Genomic DNA, 26,229 nt, shown 5'->3' with positions numbered 1-26,229 from the left:
CGGGAGTCTGTCTGCTGCAGCGCGATTGTTGAATTTGGAGTAGCGATGTGATGGGATTAGAGGTGGCCGGAGGACTGGACTGATAGATGGAGAACTCATCAGGCAAAGGTTAATTTAATACCACGGGGCATGATTAGTTTCAAGTTTAAACACTCATCCTCATGCACACTCTACTACACTCTTTTCCTCCGGGAGAGAACATTTCCAGAGGCCATCGAGTTGGCTTAGCAGTTACATAGACCCTCCTCAGAATGGAGTAGCTGGGTTCAAGCCCCAGCAGGTCAGCAAGCAGAGCTGCTGCTCAAGTGCCCACGGAACAAGACACTGAAGACCTCCCAGCTCCAGGGCTGCTGCTGGGTGCGCTGACCCTGACCTCTGACCTCTGACCTCGCTGTGGAGGCAGCCGGCGGAAGAGGGAAAAGGATTTCCTTTCAGGGAGGATTAAACATTCACATTATTTTTGGTGGGCTGAGTTGATGACATCAAATATGAAGGGTTTTGGGTCGGAGAGAACATTTTGTCTGGATTTTACTTTAAAAACTCTTTTCTAATAGTAAGGGTTTTGACTTCTTCCAGGGTGAGGAAGTTAGTGTCGATGGCTAAAACCCTAAGTGAACAGAATTTTGAGAGTCTCTTTTCCATGCTATAACAATATTTCTTTTACAGGCTGCCGTATCAGAAGTGATTGTCGAGTAGTATTGCTCAAAAGTGGGCAGGTTGAACAATGGAAAGAGGACAAGCAGTGGACCCGGAGTGAAGTCATTGTAGATGGTGCACTTATCCATGCCAGCCTCTTCACAAGCTGCCATTGCAATGGTAAAGGTACACTTTGGGGAAAACCAAATGTAGCCACTATGTCCTTTTAAAGTAATAAAGCTGCAGGTTGTTGTCGACAGAGAGGCTGTTTAAAGTAACCAAACTGAATCACTGTTTAAACATTTAACTGTGATTTAATCTTTTAAATTACAGAATGTCAATTTACAGTAGATTATAGATGAATCAACTCTACATAACTGTGTATCTCATACCCTTGAATTACTCATATCCGTCAAACGAGTAACCTGTGCACTCAAATCCAATTGCCAAGAAAGGTTTAGTTCAAACATTGGAAACATATTTTTAAGGGGTTCGCTCATGTGCTGACCAATAATAGGTCCAACAGGGCAACAACCACTAGTGGTCAGAGGATCATACGGCTTGAAAATGAATCCACAGCTCAGTCAAATTTGGTTGAAAGTGTAGACCAAGTCCGACAGCCACACTACAAAAGGTTTCTACTAAACATCCACATGACAGCCTGACTTTCTGTTTGAACTTTGACCTTCTGTGCATGCAAGTGTGTCACCATTTTCTTGTGCAATGAGGGATTATTACATCATATGTCACCTTGCAAAAACTCAGCAAACACTTTTGCAACATTAGCATGAAATTCATCAAATCAAACCACCAATGCCATTGATCTAGAGAGCTGCGATAATGAGATCTATAGGTTGTGATAAATCATAGTTTTCCTCCATCATGTAGAGCACATGAAGTGCTGCAATGCCACATAACGGAGTGCTGCTTGCGGATTTTGCAACAGGAGGGCCTAAATCGGTGGATAAATTGAATATTGAATTGAGTGATCCTGCAGCACTGGTATCAACATCAGTTTTAAAGTCTAGTCGATTCATGTGCTCTAATCCTGCACACCTCATCCCACCTCTACCCCCCCACACAGAGCACTCGCACAGCCCTACAGAGGCAAAGCCATTATAACGACTAGCACAAACAGTGTTTAAGGTCACTTTTGTAATAAAGTATTAGCTGTCCATGTACTTCATTTGCCTCCGTTGATGTAGCCGTTGATGTCTTATCATCCGTACTAAGATTTTATACTTTTTCAGCCTTTACAAAGTCCTTCTCTCTACTTAGAAAATACGGTTGGGAGAGTTTACGAAAGAGTAGAATCATGCGAGCTCAGCATGACGTGCTCATACAGACCTCATCATGACTTTGGGACTCGTTCCTTCTGAACAACTTGAAAAGAGACAGAACTGTGTTGCACCCGAGACCACAAACTATTCCCCGTTAGAAAGTCATTCCCCACCTCCAAGCTGTTGCTCTACATTCATACAGCCCGATGATGAAACAATTCACTGCAGTCATTTCTGATGATCAGAATATGTTGCAATCACAGATGAATTGTACCTATGACCTGATGTGTTTTACAATCTGGAGGTTAATAGGTAACAGATGAATCAGTATCGAGCGACCTGTTTTAAGGTATAAGGCATATCTGTAGATGCATTTAAAAGTAATGTTCCCAAGCACTACACACACACATTGTGTGTGTGTTCTGATGGTTGTTTTAATGATATTTGACACCCCCGCAGACAATCAGGTTTTTCCCAGTGGAGCCCACTGTAATTGGTCCCAATAGGGGAGAAAATGAATATAATTTAACTTTATTATTAGTATCATAATCTTTTTAGGAAAGTTAAGAAGAAATCTGTCGGAGAACCCTCAATGAGTCATAAATCATAAGAGAGCAAATTAGATACTGACAGTGTGAGGAGTGCAGCTGAAGTCAAGCCTTTTTTTTTTCCAGAAATGAATTAAGAATAGAAACCTGTAAACTTGAGAGGCTGTAATTGATACTATACTGCCATGCAGTGTCTTGCAGTATTATGTATAATCATGTGTATTTACTCAACTTTGGTTCATTTTCAATTTACACCTGCTGTAGTGTATTTATTTCATCTCCTCTCCTCCAGGAAATGGTTCGGGATACCCACCATATGCGACTGTGGATTCATGTTTAGTCTGACGCCGGTGTATTTACCTGACTTCACTTTCTTTTATGTGTCCCGCGAGTTCTTCAACAAACTTTTCTCCTTTCATCCAGTAGATAATGGGCCTTCTGTTTTCTCCACTGTAGCCAAAAAACGCCTTGCAGTCCAGACTGAGAGGCATACCTGCAACACAAGCCACAACACTGTTGTAACACAGACAACAGCAAACTGAGACATCTATATTTCTTTCCACTGTAGCTGAAACAGCCACTGCAGTCTAGGCTGAAGGGAAATGCACACGCTGACATCTGCCGTGCATACGTACATAAGAAGAGAAGGTTAATGAAGAAAGTGGGAGCGTTATGGTAGAATATAGTTCTTGTGGCTGCTCAGAGGCGTGCAGCTGAAGGTGGGAAGCTAGTGAGTCTAGTAGGTGTGCATCAGGGTAACTGCTTGGAGCCCCTGGAATTGGGCTTATCAAGCAATGTTGGCGGCAGCGATGTCCAGCCCAGCTGTTTATCATAGGAATGATCAAATTTCATCAAAGTTTAAATTTATGGAGCAAAACTGTAACAGTGAAGCAGAAATAAAAGTATTGCATGAATTGTCAGTTCACAAAATTCACAAAAAAAGCTTTTCCTGTGCGCAGACTTTTGCTACCAATCCAATTCATTTTTTTGCCTTTATATAATATATATTACATATAATATAACAGAGTAACTTTTCAATGCCTTTAGCTTCTCACATACAATGGTTGTCGCAGCGGAAATCTTTGCATGGTCAAATGGCGACATTGGAAAATGTGAGGTGAACGGACCTTTAATGTACGAGGAACTGCTTAAGTAGAAAGCTGCTGACACACTGGGGGTTTCAGGTAGTTAGTGATGCATCTGTTGTTTCTTTACTCCATTTGCCGTCATGGCAAAACACCTTCACTGATTATTGTTTGACCAGAAGTGAACAAAAAACGGAAAAAACAACATGGGCTATTACATAGGCAACCCATATATGCTAAATGCAACAACTTCTGTGATCCAGTACATATGATCTATTACTGCTTAAAGAAAGAATGGACAATGCTAGAAACACACACACACACACACACACACACACACACACACGCTCACACATTTAAGCAGATAGTATCCACACATGATCTCACACACCCTCCTGTAAGACCTTGAAACCACCACTCTGTGATTACAGCTATCAGTGGCGATGATGGAGTATTAATGAGCATTCTAACGAGTGCTACCTCGTTAGGCAGTCAATTAGCAGATAATTATGATAGACCTCGGTATTATCATAATGATAGCTCTATCAGCACTCTATCCAGGACCGACATCGAATGCTAACAACATGTGGATATCTGTGCGTTTTGTTGTCAGTGGCGCTTGAACTGAATGTTAACATTGTTCACATTGTACACATAAACTGTGGCTGATCTTCTATGCAGAGTGAGTAGGAGAGGACTCTGCTTCTGTGCAAGTGGTGTCCTCACTCCTTGTGGAAGTTAATCCCTGTAATGACTTGTTTCTTTTAAAGGGCAGCAAAGGTACAACTGGTTATAAGGGTTGAATAAACATGGGACTTTATCAATTGGTCATGGCAAAATGCAACTGTTTTCATATGGAAATGACAGATGATTGCTTTAAGTTTGGTTTCAATTGCTTGGCTTATTCAGTTGGATGAAAACGTTTGACGTTTGTCCGTCTCTTAAAAATGATCATTACTAAAAAATCCAAAAAAGGGAAGTGGTCTGGAGAGCTTTAGATATGCTGTGTGTGTGTGTTGGTGGTGTGTTTGCTTGCCTTTGTGCTGAGGCAGGCAGCACACTGTACTACACACACACACACACACACACACACACACACACATACACACTACAGAAAAAAAGAATCAGAATGAGAGTGAAATTAGTTGAGCTTGACTGTGTGTTTCTGCCCTGGTGTGTGTATGTAGGTGTGTGTGTGTGTTTGTGCGCTCTGCAGTAATTGATTAGCACCCCGAGGGCGTGTTTGTGTTCGCAGCATGTTACCGTGATTAAAATCATCAACTTTGTTTGCACTTGTGCGGCACGAGGGTTTGTGTGTGGGTTGCGCCTGGTGTTGTTGTGTGAGTGTGTGTGTCAGTTTCCCTCAATCACAAGTACCTGCCCTGAAATCCAGTCTCATACAGCCAAGCGGAGTCATAATTTCTATTCGCGGCCAAAGCAGCAGGGTGTTTATAAGTACAAAAAATAAAAAAATAAAAAAAGGTAGGTGCTATGTTGTTTCCATTAGTATCAAAGCAGGACTTTGCACCGCTGATTGACGGGAGCTTTTTCAAGTCGCTGCGTCATCATTTCTTGCCATCACACCTCGACGTTCCTGTTTCAGCTGGTGTGAAGCATACATCAAGCGCCCGCTCTATCCAATCATGAGTAATTATGTCAACAAAAAGTCACATGACTCATGAGTCCAAACCAATCTGAATCCAGTCTTAGTAACTTTAATTCAGCGCGGCCGCTCTGACACTCTGATTCACCTAAGGAAGCAGATGAATGGGAGCGTCGGTCCAAACTGTGCTCTGCCCTCGGTTCATTCTTTAACGCCGCCATCCGAGCAAGAGGAACTGCTGGTTGTCAGACGCCGACATCTGTTTCCTTCAGCCTCGTGTTTTGAGGTTGTTTCCCTGCTGTTGTTCTCACTGCAGAAAGTCTCACTTCATCTTTCTGTGTTCTGATTTTCAGCAGTTACCCGACTAAAACACATCCCCCACATCACCACTTAACATGATTGGTGTGTATTTGCCTTCCATTTAGTGCCTCTATTGTGATGTTTTCGAGTGTTTAACTCCAATTCGGTTTAATTAGGACATTGATGATTTAGGCAACTATTCTTTGCAGCCAAATTATCACAAACAAAATTACCAAGAAGACAGTGTAAGATACAAAGGTTCAGAAACACATATCACAACAAGAAACATCAGCTCTGGTCTCTAACACCCGTTAATATAGTTATTAAAGCTTCAGTAATATCTTATATTCTTTACTTCAACAATAGATTAAAGTATGTGGAGGGTGTTGCTGAGAGTGGCGAGCTCACAGAATTATCACCTTAATTTGGATTATTTTGGTCCAATCTCACCAGCGTGATGTTAGCATTGTGAAGTCTGTATGAGACACACCCTGGTCTCAACTAACTCCAATGTATCACTGCGTCACCATCAGACGCTCAGAGCAATGGACGTAGTGTTGAGAGCGAGAGATTCCTCCTGAGGGTGGGAGCTGAGATGGATGGGTTAAACAAACAGCACTTTTATGTCACGTGGCGCTACACCACTGAGTCACAAGGCTTTACATTTGTAGCTTAATTAACATAACAAGCGTACTTGTTTGAAATCAAACCAATTGAAGTTGAAAGTTGAAAATACCTATCCGTTCCTACAGAATCTCACAGGATTGTAATTATTGGAACCATTATTGTAGAATTAGTTGTGGCTTCTAAAAAAAACAACAATAATTTGCATCTACTTTTGTGTTATTGGAGTGGATTTTAAAGCAGAACCTTTTTTTCAAAGGACTTGCACTCAAGTTGAGTGATTTTCATTTCTTTCCATTTAGATTTTCTTACAAATATTCAACAAACGCTTTGGAAAAAACCACATTGTTAATGAACACTTGTTTATTTCATGAATCATAATAAGCATTCAGTTGTTTATTACAATCAAACTCATCTCAAATCTTTCTCTGCCAGATTACTATCACAAGATGATCTTTTTTGTGTAACGGTAGGAATTTCACAGTGAGCATAACATGTTATGATTTACATACATTTGTGCAATGGCAAAATCCCAAATTCCTGGAGGAAGTGATCTGCGATGGCAGTGATGTTTGGTATACATGAAGAGTGAGAGGGAGGGACGGAGGGAATCCATAGAAACACTGTCTGCTTTGCTCCCTCCTTTGTAACTATTGCAGCTACTTTTCACATCATTAGTTTCACTTGTCACTCGTGGGTTTCACTGCTCTCTCCTGGCTTTTCACTTCTTCCCACCACTAAAATAGCTCCCCTGTCTCTCTGTGTCTCCCTGTCTTCTCCCTGTCTCCTCTCCTCCTTTTATTTCTTTCCTTTTTTCCTCTTTGCTATCACTCCCCCTCTACGCCTCCTCAGTCTTTCCTCCCATCTCTCCCTTGCCCTTATCATTATCGTTTTTATCTCTTCTAGCCTTTAGTATGTGAATACAATGACCAAACATTGTATTCACATACAATGTAATGAAGTCATTGTATTCACATAATGAAGTCACAGAGTTCATTAGGCTATATTCTTCCAGGTGGCCAGTATATAATCAAAAGAGCTGCACGGCTCCGCTGACTGCATCCCTATAGAAGAGAGTACGACGACATAGTTAGAATGCTTGAGAACATCCAGGCTCAGAGCCCCGTCATCATTATGAGAGTAGACGTGTGGAGAAGTGTGCATGGCGTGAACGCTCCCTGTTTTGTTGCAAAGGATTTCTCCCTCTCCATTTGGACACATGGGCAGTAAAGTCTACTATACAGTTTGGTAAACCCGTGTTTCTCATTTGAGAAGTTTAGTTCACTTCCATTCTTACAGTTTTTACCTGCACAGATGTAATTCTGTTTTATTTTTTCTAACAACCTGAAGAGTTTTATGTCCAACCAAGTCTTGGAAGTGGTCCAACTGCCAATCAGCATGCTATATGCGTACCGGGGGCCTGATGGGACAGTCTGCCACAGAAGGTGTGCGATTGAATAAAAGACTAAAAGCAGTAGAAAACTAGCAAATCTATATTTCAGTGGAGAATGAGATCATCTTCACATCACACACACACACACACGCACACACACAGTCATCTAAACCTGAAACATAGACTGTGTCCATCTGTCTCTCCCTGTTTCTGTCTCCCTCTCTCTCTCTCTCTCTCTCACACACACCTACACACCTACACACACACACACACACACACACACACACACGTATATCTCATATCTAATACGTCTCTGTCCATCTGCTCATTTAAAAGCACACACAGTGTAAGACCTTTAGGTGGTTTGAACACTGTGTGTTCAAACCACTGTGTGTCTGTGTGTGTGTGGACCAGGTATGGGGTGTATGGGGGTTGTCTTGGTAACAGCTGAGTTTTGGGTCTTGGGCTCCAAGGGAGCACAGCTGCACATGGCAACACAGATGGTGCCACACACACATGCATGCGTACACAGACACACACACACTGAGGCCAAATACGCAGATACAGACGTGCGCGTTCACACTCTCAGGCCACACACACACACACACACACACACACGCACACACACACACACACATCCACGTGTCTGTAAGTGGGCAGCTCAGCTGTAACCTGGGAGGCTGTTCACTCTGTCATTTGGTCTATTTACACACATCCTGCCTCCAACAAATTATTCCTTTTTCATTTTGAATCCCTGCTATTTTTAGGGAAGCCGTGTACACCGCCGTGACGCTGCTCCAAAGTCCCGTCCTTTGTGCCAACAACAGTTTTCAGGTTTCAGAATCCTTGAGTTTTTGAAATGATTTGTTTTCTATCTTTGTTAAAAGTGGTGATGCTTTTGTGCCGCACTTCCCTGTAAATCACTCTGTCATTCATACTGTGTGTAGTGCTGTGACGTCATTACCATTGTTTAGAATATGGTGAGGTTCTGTTTGAGGTGCACGCCTGAAATGCTGAATGTATCAAGGTCTGTGTATAATAACGATTTCCCCTTGAAAGACCAACTAAGCACTGGGTAACAATGTTTTTGTGCGCTGCCTGACACATAATCTGAATGTGGTTTTAGCTTTTTCTCAAAACAATTGTTCCACAATTTGGCATATTTGCTTACTTGCTGAAAGTTACATGAGAAGATCGATACCAATCCCGTGTCTGTGCTTTTATATGGAACTAGAGCCGGGAGTCATAAGTTAAAGCTGAGTGCTGAACTTTTGTCGCCCCCCTCTGGCAGTGGGAGTAATAACACTGTCGACGCTACTGGATTGTTTGTGTGAACTTGTTTGGCAAGGGCTTGATTGTAACAGACGTTAATTTAAATGTAAAGCTCTTGTATTCCAGCTTTACCAGGGAGAATGGAAACAGGGAGAAACAGCTAACTTGTCTCGATCCAAAAACCCAAATGAATGGCTCTCTAATCAACACATTGTATCTCTCTCTCTTTTTTTTTATCCGTACACAAATGAAAACATAAAAGTGACAAATTGTGCTTTCAGGAGAGTTACTGCTGCATCTAAAGAGGCGTTGGTTTCGTACTTTGGAGTGAGCCTGGCTAGTTCTTTATGCTAAGCTAAACTGAGCAACTGCCCACTATAGCTCCTCAGTTGCTGAGGCTCGCAGGGGACATAAATAAACATTACAAACACTACAAAAACTAAAATGAACTATGAATTATATCTTAAATGATGATTGTTTGTAACAATCATAAAATGTTGACTCTAACCAATATGATTTGGCAATATTTATTATGATTTCCATTGGGGATTTAATGCCCAGAAGTCAGTAAATCAGGCTAAACAGATGGAATGTCTCTCACAGTGTTTGTGAGCGGATATAAGTTTTCTTTTTCACCGTGCAATACTTAAAGTACTCTGCATACTGTAGATGTTCCAGACATCTTGTGTACAAAGCTGCTGTATTTGTCTTTTATCTTTTGAGACCATCCATATTTGCAATAACATTTCGAAGTGGAAGAAAAAGTGACAGCAAGAAACCAGGTGATGATTTTTCTTTCCAACATGGTTTAGAAAAGAGTTCACATTATGAAATCAGCGGGTTGCATTAGTGTACAAACAACAACTCAGTAAGCTTTGAATCCACAAACCAGCAGACAACCACACATCAGTAACCTCTTCATGGTAAGTCTTTTCACAGGTCAGATCTGATGGGATTTAAGCTTCTTAATTCCCTTTAACACACTGAAGTACTGATGCACGCACACACACACACACACACACACACACACACACACACACACACACACACACACACACACACACACACACACACACACACACACACACACACACACGTCCACAGTAACACAGTCACATGTGGCAGCTGTCCAATACAAACCCAATATGTACCGCTTGAAATTACTGTTGCAACTGAAGTTATTGAACATCATGACTATATTAAAAAAGGGAAACAAGTTTAAAAGTTTCAGTAGCTGATTTAGAATAGTTTCATAATAAACTTTGATACTTACATGTTTACAGTGATATGAAATCCTTCAGAGAGTCCTGTGCAGATCTTCAATATAATTTGACATTACAATTCCACTGGAGTATTATTTAATAAATATGAGATGGAGAATCACTTCTGGAAATGCCAAGGCTCAATTTCCCGTCTAACAGGAAATGAAGCTGCCACAAAGTTTGAAAGAGAAGTATTTTTATTATTCTGAATAAACCAAATATTTTCTCTGTCTATCTGACTTTATCTATCTTTTGAGCCTTCACCCCCCTCCTTGTCTTAATTCATCACCACGGAGACACACTCTCTCTCTCTCTCTCTCTCTCTCACACACACACACACACACACACACACACACACACACACACACACACACACACACACACACACACACACACACACACACACACACACACACACACACAATTAATAACTCTGCCGGGAAAGTAATAAAAGGAAATCCAGCCTTCCTCTTCATCCATATTTGGCCATTTCCTGACAGCTCTAATTAACCAAGTCCTTTATGCTTCTATACCTGACATTTGATTGGCTGGGGGGCTGGCCTCGATAAGAACTGTTTTAAATTAACAGATGAAATTAGATTGGAGATTACTGCAGATATGCTTGACAAGGTTAATTAAATGACCAGTCACGAGGGGCTTGTTTTAAATCCGATGTCACCGACACATTCACAGCTGATGCCGTTCGCCACGCCGGAGTTTTCTCCCAGTTTTCCAAAGTATAGCTTCCAAAGAGTGTCTTTTTAGCAAATGTAAATCATTAGCATGTTCATTTTAACATAGTGACTTGATTACCATAAACTCACAGGACGATCTCTGATTAGCCTCAGGAGAACTGCGACAGCGTCAGACTTTACAGGAAATCTGCTATCTTGCTGAATGGCACCAAACAGGGAAAGGAGCAGGTGCATTGTTTTTAATTCACAATGTGTACTCGCAGTCATCAAAGTTTTCATTGATTCTTATTTTCCTTTTTAAACCATGAAACAGAATGATACCAGAAAGAAGGCTTTTGTGCCCTGAGCCAAGTTTACAGACAACACCATCTACACCATCTATCTAACAAATACTTGAGGTTATGGAAGTTTATTATATGGTTTTGGCCACTTAGGGGCAGTGTAATAACGCTTTAGCAAACAGTTGCCTCTTTACACATTCAGTAAGTCCAGGCGGCAACCTCCGGTTCTGAAAAGTGAAGCCAATGCGTAAGTGCCTTAAAACTGCATTCTTCCTAATGGCCAGCAGGTGGCGTCTCCTCTAATTGTACAGAAGTCTATGAGAAAATGACTCTACTTCTCTCTTGATTTATTCCCTCAGTAAACATTGTAAACATGAGTTTATGGTCTCAATCTCTAGTTTCAAGTCTTCTTCAATACAGCATGATGTTCATTTAGTAACTTATGGTCCGTTTAGAGTCAAATAGACCATAAAGCAGGGGATGCTTTAGGGCGGGGCTACGTCTTGATTGACAGGTTACTACCACTACCAGAGCAGTATATGTCTGAACGTTTCTCCTCCACAGTCCAAACATGGTCACTTCCGTTCACTGGTTACAAACAAACAATATGGCAACGAACAAAATGCCAAACTCAAGGCTTCAAAACGGCAGTCCACAAACCAATGGGTGAGCCACGACGACTACGTCCAATATTCACTTTCCATTTGGGTCCCTACCAACTCTGGCTCTTTAGCTTCCAGATGCTCCAATACGTTTACAAGCTAGTTGCTAACTTTGTTTGTCAAAGAGGTTATCAGAGCCTTTCGGCTAAAAACTGCTCCCTGCTGCTGCTGGAAATGAGGTCGATGACAGCATTGAGACCGAATCCATACAGATAAGTTTGCTGTCTGAGGGGGAAAAAAAGAAGACACTAAAATGATGTGTAGAGCTTAAGAGTAGGCTTAATACTTTCCTCTTCTATAACTATTATAGTTAGGGCTACCTCATTTGGGTAGTTTTTCCTTTTCAGACATGAAGGTCCAAGGACAGAGGGTACTGTGTGCTGTGCAGATTGTAAAGCCCTCTTAGCCAAATTCATGGTTTGGCTATAAAATAGTTGAGGAAATAATGAGGCAGGCAGTCACTATTCTGAGGTGTTTCAATTATTGTGTTCCCCATTTGTGTACAAACAAGGTTGGCTAAAATATTAGCAATCCCTAATGCAGTTTAATACGATATGACCAAACAGCCACAAAACAATGACCATGGGGTTGAATCTCATATAACAGTGCCCACAGCAACCTATACACCTGTCTTTATAACATTAACTGCAGGATTCTTACATTACTTTGCATTAGATTGTCAAGGTGTACCTAATAACGTGGTAACAGAATGTATTGGAGTCAGAGTTTCTAATTCATGGCAACTTTGAGGGTACGGGCTGTTTAATGTCCAAACATTACATCTGTGTGTCGAGGCAGAGGCCCTTGGTACCTGCAGTCCAACACAGGTAAATAATCACCAGCCGCCACTGGAGTTTAGACAGACGAAGATGAATAAAAATGATAGGAATGAGCAGATGGTTGTGGCCTTGAGGGTGGTTGACTGTGAGCTGAATAAAGAAGCAAGAATCAACAGTTAAAATGAGGATGGAGAAAAGAAAAAAGCAAGTGAGCCCACATGAGGTTCAGAGTGCTAATAGTTTTGGTCTCAGTGGGGGTGTGTTGGGGGGTTTCATGACAGAACTGGGTGGCAGGTGATGGCTGACTGACAGCTGTTACCCGAGGGTCCCAAACCATCCAATAGTGTTCTACTTCTCCGGCTCGGGGCCAATGGTTAACAAAGTAGACTAAAAGAAGGATTGCAAATTAAATTCTAATTCCTGCTTGTTTTGAGTCATCTGTGGTTTGAACAGCTGTAGGCCTACAAGTGACTGGACAATTTAGATTCTGTGCGTGATTTCAGGCTGTTCATATCATTGTAGCATTCCCAGCTGGACAGCTGCAGGTACTGTAGACTGGAGAGAAATCGGAAGACACTGGTTGGTTTCCATGTGTGACATTTAGTTGGTAATAGCTAAGTCAGAGCATGAGGAAGTTGTTTTATAGATGACTGTCTTCCAAATAAATTCAACAGAACTCACTGACCCAAAATCAGTCCCTATTTACTGTGCACTGTATTTACTGTTTGCCATTTTATTTGAGTGTCCGAAGTGTGAAAATGTATCCCGTATGTTGTTGTGTCAAAACATCCACCATGGAACGAGTCCATACCTTCTGCTAACAACCCACCATGCAATGCTCTGCATTCTACAGAGATGACAGTCAGTGTTATGAGACTCTACAGCTCTCAGTGATGACGCAAACATTTAAATGATTTGTAAATGTCAAGAATTTCAATTAACTGCTCAATATTAAGTAAATTACTTAGTGTCCATTATATAGGGAGTAGTGAATGGGTTAATGAGGGAGTGGTTTTGTACACAGCTGTACAACAGCTAGTTAACCAGTAAACTATTATAAGGCAAAGGGAGTAAGAGCAACGTCCTGCTAGACCAGTTTCCAAACGTTTTTCTGGGGACTCACTTCCTAAAAATGAAAAACCATAACCACTTCACAATAGACCTTATAAATCATGAGAAGAGCAACTTTGTATGTATCGGAACTCTCCTGACCATTTTACTGCCATTTGCCCATCACCGTATATTATCTTAAAATAGGTCAACCAGCCATTTTCGAAGAGATATACCTTTGATAAATCACATTTATGCAGGTGTCCTCTCATCAGCAAAACAAACAGAATGTACGGTAGCCTGGCATACTAGATTCAATGTTATAAGTAGGCCACAATTATCATAACAATATGGACACCAAGGCGCCCTCAAGTGGCCCAAAGCTGCACTGCGGATATAAATGGTAAATGAAAGTTTGGAAACTCAAATATAATCTCCTGCAACCCACCTGTGGTCCCCCCCCCTGTCTTTGGGATAACTGCACTAGACAATAAACTGTAACGTTACCTGAAGAAACTGGTGGTTTTCCTGCAGTCACTGCGCTACAGTGGTTTTTATTAATGCAGAGGAATTGGCAGCTCGTTTTGTTAGCTGCCAAATTGCCCCAGATGTAGATGGATTTATGGAATTAGCAACAAAATCTAACCCAAGGGTTGTGTTGACTTTTGTTCACATTCTATGTAAATTGGAAGGCTTTTGGAAGGCGTGTGGAGGCTTTCACTGCTTTCCCTGTTATACTTATTCTGCCAAAGTCTTCCTTTCTCTGAACCAATGCCCTTAGTCTGAAAGAACATTAGAATTAAACCCAGTTTTGAAAATTCAAGAATCTTCCCTAAAAAGTACCTTTGCGGAAACCTGTGTTGAAGCAACTCCAGAAACATTATTGCCCTTCACTGTTGTGCACAAACCTGCTGCATATCCCTGGCTTGAGGTCATGGAACCCTTTCTTCAAGCCAGCTAAGCTGAGCAGTGCTGTCTATTGTAACAGCGTGTCAGAGACCTCTTGACCTCCATCACTCATCTAAAAGTAATAGAAACAAACTATACCACTTAAGATCCCTCTTTGGCTTCTCCCTTCTTGCTCTCCGCTCCCACAGCAGTTCAATGTGTGAAAATGTTAAGAGTGGTAAAAAAAGAAGTGCTGCCCTCGGAGACCAAACGCACACATGCCGAAGATTGCACAGACGTACACATTTAATGACTGAACGCACAGACGGAGAGACAGACAGAAGCTACACAGAGAATGTGTGCGTGATCAAGGTGTACAAAGAGCTTTCATCCGCTTATCTTATTCTCTGTCTATTATTCTATTCTATTTTTAACATGCACTAGTTTTACATACAGTTGTGTTTTTGTAAAATTTACTTTAGGCCAGCTAAACAAATAACACCCAAGAAGAAAGAATTGTTCAACTAATTCAAATTTTACGAGGATTAAAAAGACAGAAACTTCTGTTCATGCATTAAAACCCATTATCGTAAACAAGCGCTTCTCTAAATGAATAAATAAGTGTGTCCCAGTCAGGCAGGGCCTCGGGATGATCAGCAGCAGGAAGTCTGAATTCACCCACAACCAAGGAAAGTTACTGACTTTCAGAAACTCTCTGGGGACGTGGAGGATTATCAGGGGATTATAAAATGACTTAACTTTACACAAGTATATCAGAATATTCTTCATACATATATTTGATGAAAGGGTGGTTTGCAGCGGTTTTCTCTACAGCAGCCAAACAAAAGCAGAAACCACTTAGTTTTAAGGACTTATAGCTTGAAAGACCTTAAACTAAGGAAGGAACACAGTACTGGGTTTTAGAAGCACTCTCAGACCCCATTATGGACGTTGTTTTAAATTAAGTCTGAATTTATTTTGCTCTGTGGAGATTGTAGCTGAGATAACTGAGACAATGTTCATATGATATTGGGAATTTTTTCACTCTTTGCGATTGAGCAATCTTATAAAAACGTTTTACAATAAACTCACGTGCATTAAATCTGATAAAACATCGCTAATATCCATCATATATGAATATATGAATAAGTCATATTATATTCTGTAGACTAGTAACTAGTCGAGCCTTACGCACACGTTGCATGGCAGAGATCCAACTTCACTCACACTGCAGTCATTAATCATTTCAGTGCCACACGCACACATACACACACACGCACACATACACACACACACACACACACACACACACACACACACACACACACACACACAGGGAGAAAGGGGTCGTGGTTAGGTAGATTTTCAAAGGCGATTTCTACTTAATAAAAATCCAATTCTGGCTCCACAGGATCCTTCTCCCACAGAGAGAGTGAGAGTTTGAAGAAGAGAGAGAAAGAGAGGAGAGACAGCAGGGGAAATAATTAGACAGTGATGGAGACACAGAGATCACAGTGTACCAAACAGCGGGGACTCGTGTTTTTGTTAGGACAGCGGATTTTTGGTACAAAAAAAACGACAGATATTCTGAAAAGCTCTTCCATTTGGAAAGCCTTGTATGTATGTCTGTGGTTTCTCACATTAGATTTACTGGTTAATTAACCAAGACACGACTGATCTATTTTATGTTGAGGCTCTGAATGAAACATCTGTCCAGCATCATTTCCCCATTGATGACCCTTGTTTTTTGACGTTTCCATAAGTCATAGTGACTTCACGAGGAGGTAGATTTACCACCAGAAACCGCAGGTGTCTCTAAAAATACACCTCCAATAAAATATGAAGGATTGTTGCTTAAAGAAAATAGACTTTGGTGCGCAACAAGAGGCGGCCATCGCGGAAAAACATATATGATTATAATTATGATGGTTGGACCAAAAGCAATCTGTCCACCCACATTGGTTAATATCCATAGGAAACCTTTTGACACACCCGGCTAAAAAAGGACATTCCATGTTTATGGCGGATGTACAGATACCATTTTCGTACAGGTTATGTTCATCATGTTGCCTCAAGGCTTAAAATGCCGTTTAAGTAATTCAATAACTAATCAGACAAACGAAAGTATCCCCTCGTGATTTTATAGAAAATGAATGTCGCGAATATTTGAGTGAATATCTACAGCCTCTAGGCATCAAATTATGGAATACATAATCCACTGCACCTTCACATTTCCCAGCATGGTTTTAACAGAGACAGATACAGAGCAGCAGCGCTTGGACTGGCAGCTGTCTAACACGTGTGTGTGAAGCCACATCCTCTGGCTGGAGGACTCACACAAGCCGCTGTGCCATCCTAAAGTCGAAGACCTATCCTCCATTAGGAACCGCTGAAGCTTTGGAGCTGGCTCTGAAAAGTACAACGTTCTCTCCCACACAGAGGACATATGACTCCACAGAGTCACAGCAAATGAATGCATCAAAATGGAGAAGCTTTTCCACCCATTCCTGCGGTGTAATCCACCTCTCCTCTATATGTGACAAAAACACAGTTTATCCACAACAAAGCTAGACTCACTACTTCTGTGGTGTTGTATTGTATTGTGAAGATCCACAATGCAGTATATTTATTCATTTGTTTCCAAAGCAAAAGAACACAAAAAACTTTTTCTGGTGTAGTTTTCCTCTAAAGCTAGAATCCAACAGTTAAAACAGTGCTCTTGCTCTCCATGTCAACACACAGCCAGTCTCTTACTTATTCTTGGTTTACAGTATGAATGTTTTAAAGCTGCAGTTACTTGACACAAATCTAATGTGCACTTTCGTCAAACATTTATATGATCCTTCGTACAGCTGGATGTCGCTTTTATGTCGCTTTTATGTCGCTTTTTATGTCGCTTTTAACAAAATGTTCACATTAACAATGGCTCAAGTAACTTTGTGCAATCTGAAAGTAGTTACTCATCGTGAATTATCACCAGACGCTGTTCCCCCTCGTCCTTCAGCTTAATGTTTTGTCTTCATTGCTCACATTTGTCTTGTTTTCTGTCAAATTGAGCAAGGTGGCCGCAGTTTTCAGAACCAATCACCGCAATTGCTCACAACCGACTGCCTGAGCCAGGGCATGATGGGAAACGCCTGGCTGTCACCCGATCAAAGAGCTGATTGGCTCTTAGATTTGACAACAAACACCACGTTTTGTAGAAAATCCTATTGTTCTGTGTAATCGTAATACTGAACGCTAGATTGTTGGCTATTAGTCGCATGTTGTGCGACAAAGGTTTAATCTAAAAACACATGTTGTGTGATTGATAATAATAAAGCTTATTTATAGAAATCATATCAAAACGAGCTTCAAAGTGTTTCACAGACAGACATAACGCAAGTTTCCACAAAAATATAAATTTACAAACACATAAATAAATCCGAACAAGGTCTGTAAACTACAAATAGCCTACAGATCAGATCTAACAGGAAGTAACTGTTTCTTTGACTTCCTGTTTGTTCTTTGAAGGCAGCTTGTCCGACTTGACCGCAGTTTTTTGTCAACGCCCCCTGCTGCTGCCGCCTGCTCTCGTCTACTTTCCAGGCGAGGCGCAGTTCATCTGGAACGAGCCGAATACGTCTTTGGTGTGTTTGCAGCTTGTCATGCTGCCCCAACGTAGATAAACAAATCCACCAATTCTGGCGAGATAAATAAATGACTAATATTCTAAATATAGCGTACACTTAAAAATAGAATAGCATTTTTTGGTGGGCCTTTCCTTTAGGTGGCTAAAATACGTTTTGCGGATGTCCGTCCTCGTCCAAACACCATTAACTGTCGGCAAAACACTCTGGATGAGCACCTCATACAACCACCTAAAAACATCCACACTATCCCTTTAAGGTGACCGCCTCACCTCCATCAGACACCTTCCTCACCTTCCTCTTGCTCTGCCTCCCTTCCAATCTCTCCATCAGTCCCTCCTTCTCAATCAAGGTTGCTGTTTACCATATTTAGGAGGCTGGCAAACGACAGCGAGGGCCAAAGAAAGAACAGATTCCATTTTTTATCGTGCTTTCCGTTGCAGATCGATCATCCTCTCACCCGTAATTATTTTCTCAGTCCCTTCAACGCTCTCAGCTCTCACTGTCCCTCTGTCCTCTCACTCTATTTTCTCTTTCCACAGCCCATTCGTCTGACGGCACCAGGAAAGGTTTCCGTGTGAGAGTTTGCACATGGCTCCGATAGCAAACACCCTGTGCTTTGTGACGTGTTGTGTGTGTTGTGTGCTGTGAGTGAACTGAGAGAGTGATGGAGACAGAAACAGTGTGTGTATTGACAGTGATAAAGAGGCAACTCAGATACTCCAACATTGCAAAGGTCTTTTTGTGTGTGCGTGTGTGTCCTTCCTTACCTCCTAGCTCCCTTTCCTAATTTGCCCTTACTTATTTCTTCCTGGTTTCTTCTTATCTTCTCCCAATCCACCATTCTTCTTCCCCCATCTCTTCCACCCCTTCATTGTTTCTTACTTTCATCCATTCCTTGCTAATTCCTCCTCCATTTTCTTTCACATCTCATTTCCTCTCTCTGTCTCCTTTTTCTACTTAAGGGGAGCCCTCTCTAAATTTCTATTTTTCCGCCATTCTTCAGTTTTTCCTCTCCCCCAACGTCCTCCTCTCGTTCTTTCTCCATCTTCTTTCTTCTCCATCTTCTTTCCCCCCAACTTCTTTTGTACTGCTTCTCTTTCCCCTCGATCCATCTCTGACCTTCTCACTTAAGTTCATTTGCTTTGAAGCACCATGTATTCAGGCTTTATCTTGTAGACAAGGTTTTTTTTATCATCTTAACTACAGGCAAGCGGGAAATAACTAAATAAATGATTGATATTATTTGTATTTTTGCAGATAATTTGACACTTTAGAGCCATTGTGCTGCATCATTCTGCTCTGAATTACACGTCTGAGGATGACTAACAACTGCAAACACAACCAGGATCTGCAATATAAAGACCTCAGCTGCTTTTATTCCACACTGCACCCCTCACCACCTCACGTTATCTCCCCGTGACAGTTTGAAAGGGAATAATGACGCGACGCATCACCACTTTAAGACACATGAATGAAGGGACCGAATGAGCCGAGAGAGGAAGACAAAGGCCCGCTTTGAGAGATAGCGAGCGGTGAAGGGAGGACGGGCGGATTGGAAGGAAAGTGAGATAGAGGCAGACACCTCGCAGGGACAGAGGGAGACAGACGTAGAGAGATAAATGCGATGGCTGAGGAAGAAGACAGAGACGGACAGAGGAAGAGAGACGAGAGGGGAGGAAGAGGAGGAGACAGAAAGCCTGCCTCTTTATCTTGCCCTGCCTTTCACAGCCAGCCTCATCCTGGCACATGATACTGCTGTGTGTGTGTGTGTGTGTGTGTGTGTGTGTGTGTGTGTGTGTGTGTGTGTGTGTGTGAATTGCTTGTATGGACTAAGGCTGCAACTAATGAATATTTTCACAGGCAGGTGAGACAGGTGACAATTGGCAGTCAAGCGATTAGCTGAGCTTCCCTGCCTGTGTTCAGGTCTGAGAGCACTAGGAAGACAGATTGCTGATGGTAAATGATGAACCCCAGCACTTCACGTTCCCAGTTATTGAATCAAATTGGGTTTAATTCATCAAGTCATGTCACAATTCATCACGCTTCAGTTTTCTGTGCGTTTGCATCACTCTGGTCTAAACATTCACGTTCATTCTCACTCTCTAGTCTACGTTCATCGGTCATCTTTGTCGCTTCTATTCTTCTGGCTCACACTAAAATAAAATGCCGATTCATTGTTTCAAGTGTGACTAATACATGAGTTAAATGTGTCTGTGATTTTATAGATTAATCAAGAAACTTGACGAGTCGTGCCTTGTTTTCAGTCCACGCCTATATTTTCATATTTTATTTGTCACTTCTGCTCCAAATGTATTTCTCATTGAACACAGTATTGAAGTAATAATAAGAAACAGATATGACACAGTGAGACTCAAATAAATCACATTTAGATAATGTATTTATTGTAGACCACCGTTACACTTTCTAAGCTGCTGTTAGAGCTGATAGTGTTGCGTTAGCGTTACACACCGACACACTTCTGACAGCACACAGTTTTAAAGGCAGAACGTTACAGGGGACGTGCAAATACATCCTAAAGCACCATTGTTCTCTCCTCAGTATTCCATTTAAAAGAAAGTGTTAATACTCGTATCATGAATCAATCTTTAATTAAAGCTCTTTTTGTAAGTCTGTTGCCTGTAGCCCACATCATTGAAATAACAATGAGATTAATGAATTGTGTTTATAACCCACAGCATTATAAAATATTGGAAAAAGCAGAGGAAAGAATGAGGAAAAGACCAATGAAACAAAAAAGGGACCAACACCAACAGGGGGGGGGGGGGGGGGGGGGCTGCGTAGCCCATTAAAAGGTGTCCCTGCTGCACTCAGTGTACAGAGGCCTTAGGGCCTATTTGTTACTACATCAATCTGGAGTTAATGGAAACACACAACGCACAAACACACACGTATCGCGCACGCATCCAAACCCATTTCTGCCTACAGTACTAACAGCGGGACACACACACATGCACTTGTAAACACGCGAACATGGACACACACACACACAGCTGGCGAGGAAGCCAGCCAACCAGGCCCACAGCAGAACACACGCACACACACACACACACACACACACACACACACACACTGTGTAGCATAAGCAAATCCCAGTGAGGTCCCTTCATTTTTTTAATTCCATCATTTTATCAGAGTGCTAAAATGACATTTTTGAGCTTGATGTAAGCTGCCAATCTACACTTCCTTTACTTTTGATCTGAAAATCACTAAATGACTACATTTGAAAAAGTCATGGTTTTGACTATCGGGCAGTTCTCATCAGCAGATAAGGCGGAGCAGTAGCGAGTCCTGTGCGGGCTACGCAAGTGTTTTTTTTAGGCACAAGATAAATTGGATTGAGTGCATGTCTGCTCATGAGTCACTGCTAATCGCTGAGTAGAGGAGATGAAAGAACAAAAAACGCAGCAGGACAGGGACGGGTAGAGCGAAGACAGCCTGAGAGCAGGAGGCCAGCAGAGCGCTCACTTTCAACTGTGTGACCCAGGTCACCACATCCCCACCAGCTCCGGGCCTGCTGCTCTGCGCATAAACCTGAGTTCCCTACAGACGTTAGCTACGTCTCTGCAGGGTCCAGTAAAGTATATCTTCACGAAGACCTCCCTCAAGAGAGACGACTGCAAAGGAGGTCAGCCGACACACTCAGAAGGCTCTACTGCCGGCCATGCATCCATTAGAACGACGTCCTTATTGGACGATTGCACAGCTCATGATTTATGTCCAATGTCAATGTTCAGTGCCGATGCAGTAAGTAGCGTGACCTTTACGTGGCGAGGCGGAAAGTAAGGGTGTGGAGGTTGGAGTGGTGGATGGGTGGGTAGTGGATCTGACTGTTAAGTGGAGGACCAGAGTGTGTGTTCCGGCACATACTTGCATTTAATCAACATAATCAAGTGTTTTTCATGCCTTACTCCAACCGTACTCTATAGGCCGTAGCCATGATCCTTCCCCAACCCAACCAATACTCTGGTCTGCTGCTAATGTGCATAATCTGGGGGCCAAAAAAGGCTTTTTTTGGTGTTTAGAATGAACCATGGAGCATCTCATACCCAGCTCTCTTAACATGTCCATGCTCTTTATATAAATCCATTATAGTTGTGAATAAACATGGTTAATTAAGTGAACTTAAGAGCATGCTACTGTAGTTCATACAAAGTTTTAACATATGCTGTTCTGAGCGCTTGGTGTCTACCATAATGCATTTGACATCAGTCAGTTGCCAAACACCGAGGAAGAAGTGCTAGCATCAGTGCTGAAGAGACAAAAGCAAAGAGCTGCACTCACAGGATCACTATGGACAGAAAATCACTATCATCAAAGCTGTGCAGCTTTGGCACGGCGAAACAAGAGGCACCTCTCCCATGCACAGGGTTAAGGTGGAATTAAATTTGTGCATTGAAGGGTTTTGGTGTCTCTTTATAGCCTCTGAAACTCCACGAGAGGACTCCCATTAACCCCCCTGCATCAAGCAGCAATCCAGCTTTAGTGTTAATTTATACCTGAAAGTCACACTACAGTGGCACTTGAGCTGTCGTGAAAGGGCAGAAATTGTCCATGGTAGTGTCCCAATAGTGCACACACACATGAGGAAACACCACCGAGATGAACACTTTCCACCAAAGATTGCAACAGCATTTTAAGGACGAGGACCTTAAGGATTAGCATTCCAACCTAAGAATAAAGAGGTAAAGAGAGAAGAGCTGTTAGTCCTTACCAGGCGTGGTTTCTATCACGGTGTCTTGTCTCTCGGGGGGGAAAAGGACCTTGGGAGGCTGAGTGGTCTGGAGAGCTGTAAGAGAGATGGAAAGAGATACATATAACAGGCTGGTCATTCCCACGTATCAAGCTTTAATCTAAACATACACAAAGGTAAAGAAGAAGACCCCCTTCATATCTCAGCGCACACACACATTCATCATATCCATCCTACTATCAATATGTATTCTATATAGATCATTGAGAACAAAAGTAAGAACTAGGTCTGGGGAAACTCAAATAGTCACAATATTTCTGACCAAATACCTCAATATCGATATTTTGACGAAATTGTAGGGTTGACCATTGGTGCTTCCACAAAACATTTTCTTCACAATGATTTTGATAACTAATCATCAGTAAGGGTAAAGGTACATAAAAGAGATCTGGTCAATTCTTGGGGTTTTCCCAGAAAAACAGTTGCAATGTGTCTGTAAATCTCCACAGCACAAGATTTCATAAGGTAACACCGGGACCTTTGCTCCATCAATCGGTCACTATACCCTGCAGTGTCACAGAGCCAAATATAGAGAGTCTGGAGCGCATTGACTTTCACACCGACGAGATGCCGCCTTAGCCACAGAGGCAGGTCAGTGCGCAGCTCGTCTCACCTCATGATTCCTTTTTGTCTCTTGCAGACAAACAGGTTGACTGAACTCTGATGACCAGCAGACAGACACTCTCCGCTTCCACCTGAAGCACCAATCTCAATCTCACCTCACTGGATTCTGAACACCAATGCTCTCTGCTGTCCAACACCTTTTCTCCTCACCGCCTCTGAGTTTCTAATAATCCTCTGAAGTGTCTCAGTATTCCCATTCTTCTCTGAAGACTGTGTTATTACACCTCATGCAATTTGTTCTGTGTCTTAGATGAAGAAGTTGATATCTGGTGTCAACCAATTCCCAACGATCATCTGACGATCGAATATTGGTGATTTAACAAGACACATGAAATGGACGCAGTAGTGAAGATGATTGGTGTTTTGTTGTATGTTCAATTAACTGATGAGCCACACTGTCAAAGAACAAAACTAATGGGATAAGGCTGACTCAAAACAGCCCATAATAAACTATGTCCATGCTAGCAGTGCGGCTTTAGGGCCCCTGTCTGTCGGTCAGTCTGTTGATTGCTTGCTTCACAACTTTGGTCCAGGTTGAAATAACTCTACATCTACATGATAGCTAGCCAAAGAAAATTCGTGGTTTCCAGAGGATGAATCCTTGGCGATTTCCTGCCTTTATATATCGAGCACACATGTTTACCATTAAATGTAGTACAGACATTCACGTTACCTTTCAGGATGAATTATAATATCAGGTGGTATGAGGAGCCTAACCTTTTAAAGGAGCAGCCATTGTTGTCTAGAACGTACAGTCGCCTCTCTGACTCGTCTCATACACTGAAACGACAGCCCAGAGCTGCCAGGAGCACCTCACAGGATGCTGATTGGTCCGAACACTGGTGGTCTGCACAACAAATGCAATACTTAAATACTGACTAAGATTGTTGTTCACCTTGTGATAACGCAAGAATCCAGCTGTCTTGCGAGGTAAAGAGGGAAGACCTGTGCTCAAGCTCCACGATAAAGGATGCTTTGATTTGAAGGTGCAACACTGATAATGATGGGTGAGTATCTCCTGACTCTGATTAAATATTGGTCCACTTGTAATGGCATTTCCTGTATTTGTCCAACACTAACAACCACGGGAACAAAGCTCAGGACTGTTGGACCGTACAGCGTTGAGACTGATTTGACTCTCGCAGAACCATCAGTTTCCAGCAACAAACTCACTGTGAGTCTACCCGCCGAGCACCAAGCAGCAGGGAGACAGAGTTAGCACATAGCTGGCAAACATGGTGGAGAATTCAAAGCCAGATGTTTCCCTCAGGAGTGGGTGGAGACTGAAAGAGAGCTTAAAGGACTCACATTCATCAGGTGGACACAAACCCATTCAAATGAATGCTGATGTTGCTCTGCTGGATGTGTAAACAGGCAACTGTTTGCTTGTATGTTGGTATCAGAAGTGAGTACAGTGTGCTTCCGCACTTAGAACTGTTTCATTACTCTGATTTTCAGTGGAACCAAGAATCAAGCGTCACGTTTTTTTCCTTGTTCCACCTTGTATCCCAGTAACCCCTGTCAATACCTCTATCATTCCATCCCTCTCTCCGTACCTCTGATAAGACTGATAGTTTCATTTGCATTCTGAAGGGACCGCTGCTCTCCCTTGAGATTAATGAGACAACCCTTCACCTCTCCTGCTCTGTCCTCTATGCACACCCTATATCTTTACTTTCCTCTCTGCTCTCTCACTTCTTGTCTTACTGTTATGGTGGGCCTTTGGTTGTTGCTGTCTCCCAAAGCAAAATACAACATTCATATGAATAGTAAAAAGATATACAGTGGAAATGTTTAATTACACGGCAGAACATAATGCAATACTTTCTTCATGGCTTGAAGCCGGGTTTAGTGTATTTTTTGTTGGATGCACCCAGGTGTATTTGCATGCACCTGCATGGTATTTGGGGGACTCGTTGTGGACTTGGTTGCGTCAAAGTGAGAAGGAGGCACAGTATGAGCTGTGCCAGTAGTGATTAAATAGTGCTGCACTGCGTCTCTCCCACAATACATCCGTGTCTTTACCAGGTGACACCCCTAACAGATCCTACTGGCAAGTCTGCATCACTGCCCGTGTTCACGTTAGATCTCTCTAATGTAAAGAAAGTATCTGCAGCAGAAAAGAAAATTCTAAAATCGGAATATCAAAAGATGTGTGGTGAATAGATGATAATGGCAGCGTTGCTTTTTTACTTTTAGCACACACACACACACACACACACACACACAAGCATGCATTTGATATCTTTGAACTTCTCATAATGCTTGCTAGTCTTGAAAATGATAAATGCTTGTTGATGTGGACATTTCCATATCTGTCTACATGTGACAGAGAAAGTGCCATCAGGTTAAAGGCGTCGGCCGACTTCAACAAAAACAGTCCCAGAAAGTGACGATTCACAGGAAGTAAACAAATCAGCTCCCTTTAATGTGTCTTTGTGGTTCTACTGCATCTGAGGAAGCAGAGATGTTATGCACAGCCACAGCGTGACGTGAGGCAAGAAGCCTGCATGCAACGAGACAACAATGAGTCAGAGCAAAGGACAAAGGCAACTCCTGTATGTGATCTATGTCCTAACCGTGTACACTGAACAGAAAAACAAATTGCCAAGAACACGTCACAAAGAAAGCAGCGGTCTCAGTGCAGTGCTGCTTCATATGCTCTTTGGGGTTCAAATGAGATTTGACCTTTTCCAGTAAGGTGTTGTCCAGCACATTAAGTCGGATAGACAGACCTTAGACAGAGTTGTCAAAGACAGGGGATATTAATCTAGCATTTTCTTGAACATAAAGGTGTGTGTGCATACGAGTCATCAGATATGAACTTATATGAGTGCAAGGAAG

General features: G+C 42.1%; 1 protein-coding gene across 4 annotated transcripts in view; it reads right to left on the bottom strand.

The window, feature by feature from the left end:
- Window positions 1–26,229, bottom strand: part of il1rapl2 (interleukin 1 receptor accessory protein-like 2) — a 364,876-nt gene that overhangs the window by 26,118 nt on the left and 312,529 nt on the right. For all 4 annotated transcript variants that reach the window (XM_076103526.1, XM_076103528.1, XM_076103527.1 and 1 more), the window contains 2 exons: window positions 22,723–22,797; window positions 2,825–2,957 (listed from right to left, as the gene is read on the bottom strand). In XM_076103526.1, coding sequence (XP_075959641.1) covers window positions 2,825–2,957; window positions 22,723–22,797 — 208 coding nt within the window. The remainder of the gene's footprint in view (window positions 1–2,824; window positions 2,958–22,722; window positions 22,798–26,229) is intronic.

This window comes from Anarhichas minor, unplaced genomic scaffold (genome assembly GCF_050575085.1).
Source record: "Anarhichas minor isolate MPS153535 unplaced genomic scaffold, ASM5057508v1 ptg000028l, whole genome shotgun sequence".
Lineage (NCBI taxonomy): Eukaryota > Metazoa > Chordata > Actinopteri > Perciformes > Anarhichadidae > Anarhichas > Anarhichas minor.
This window is presented reverse-complemented; position numbering and strand designations above follow the sequence as displayed.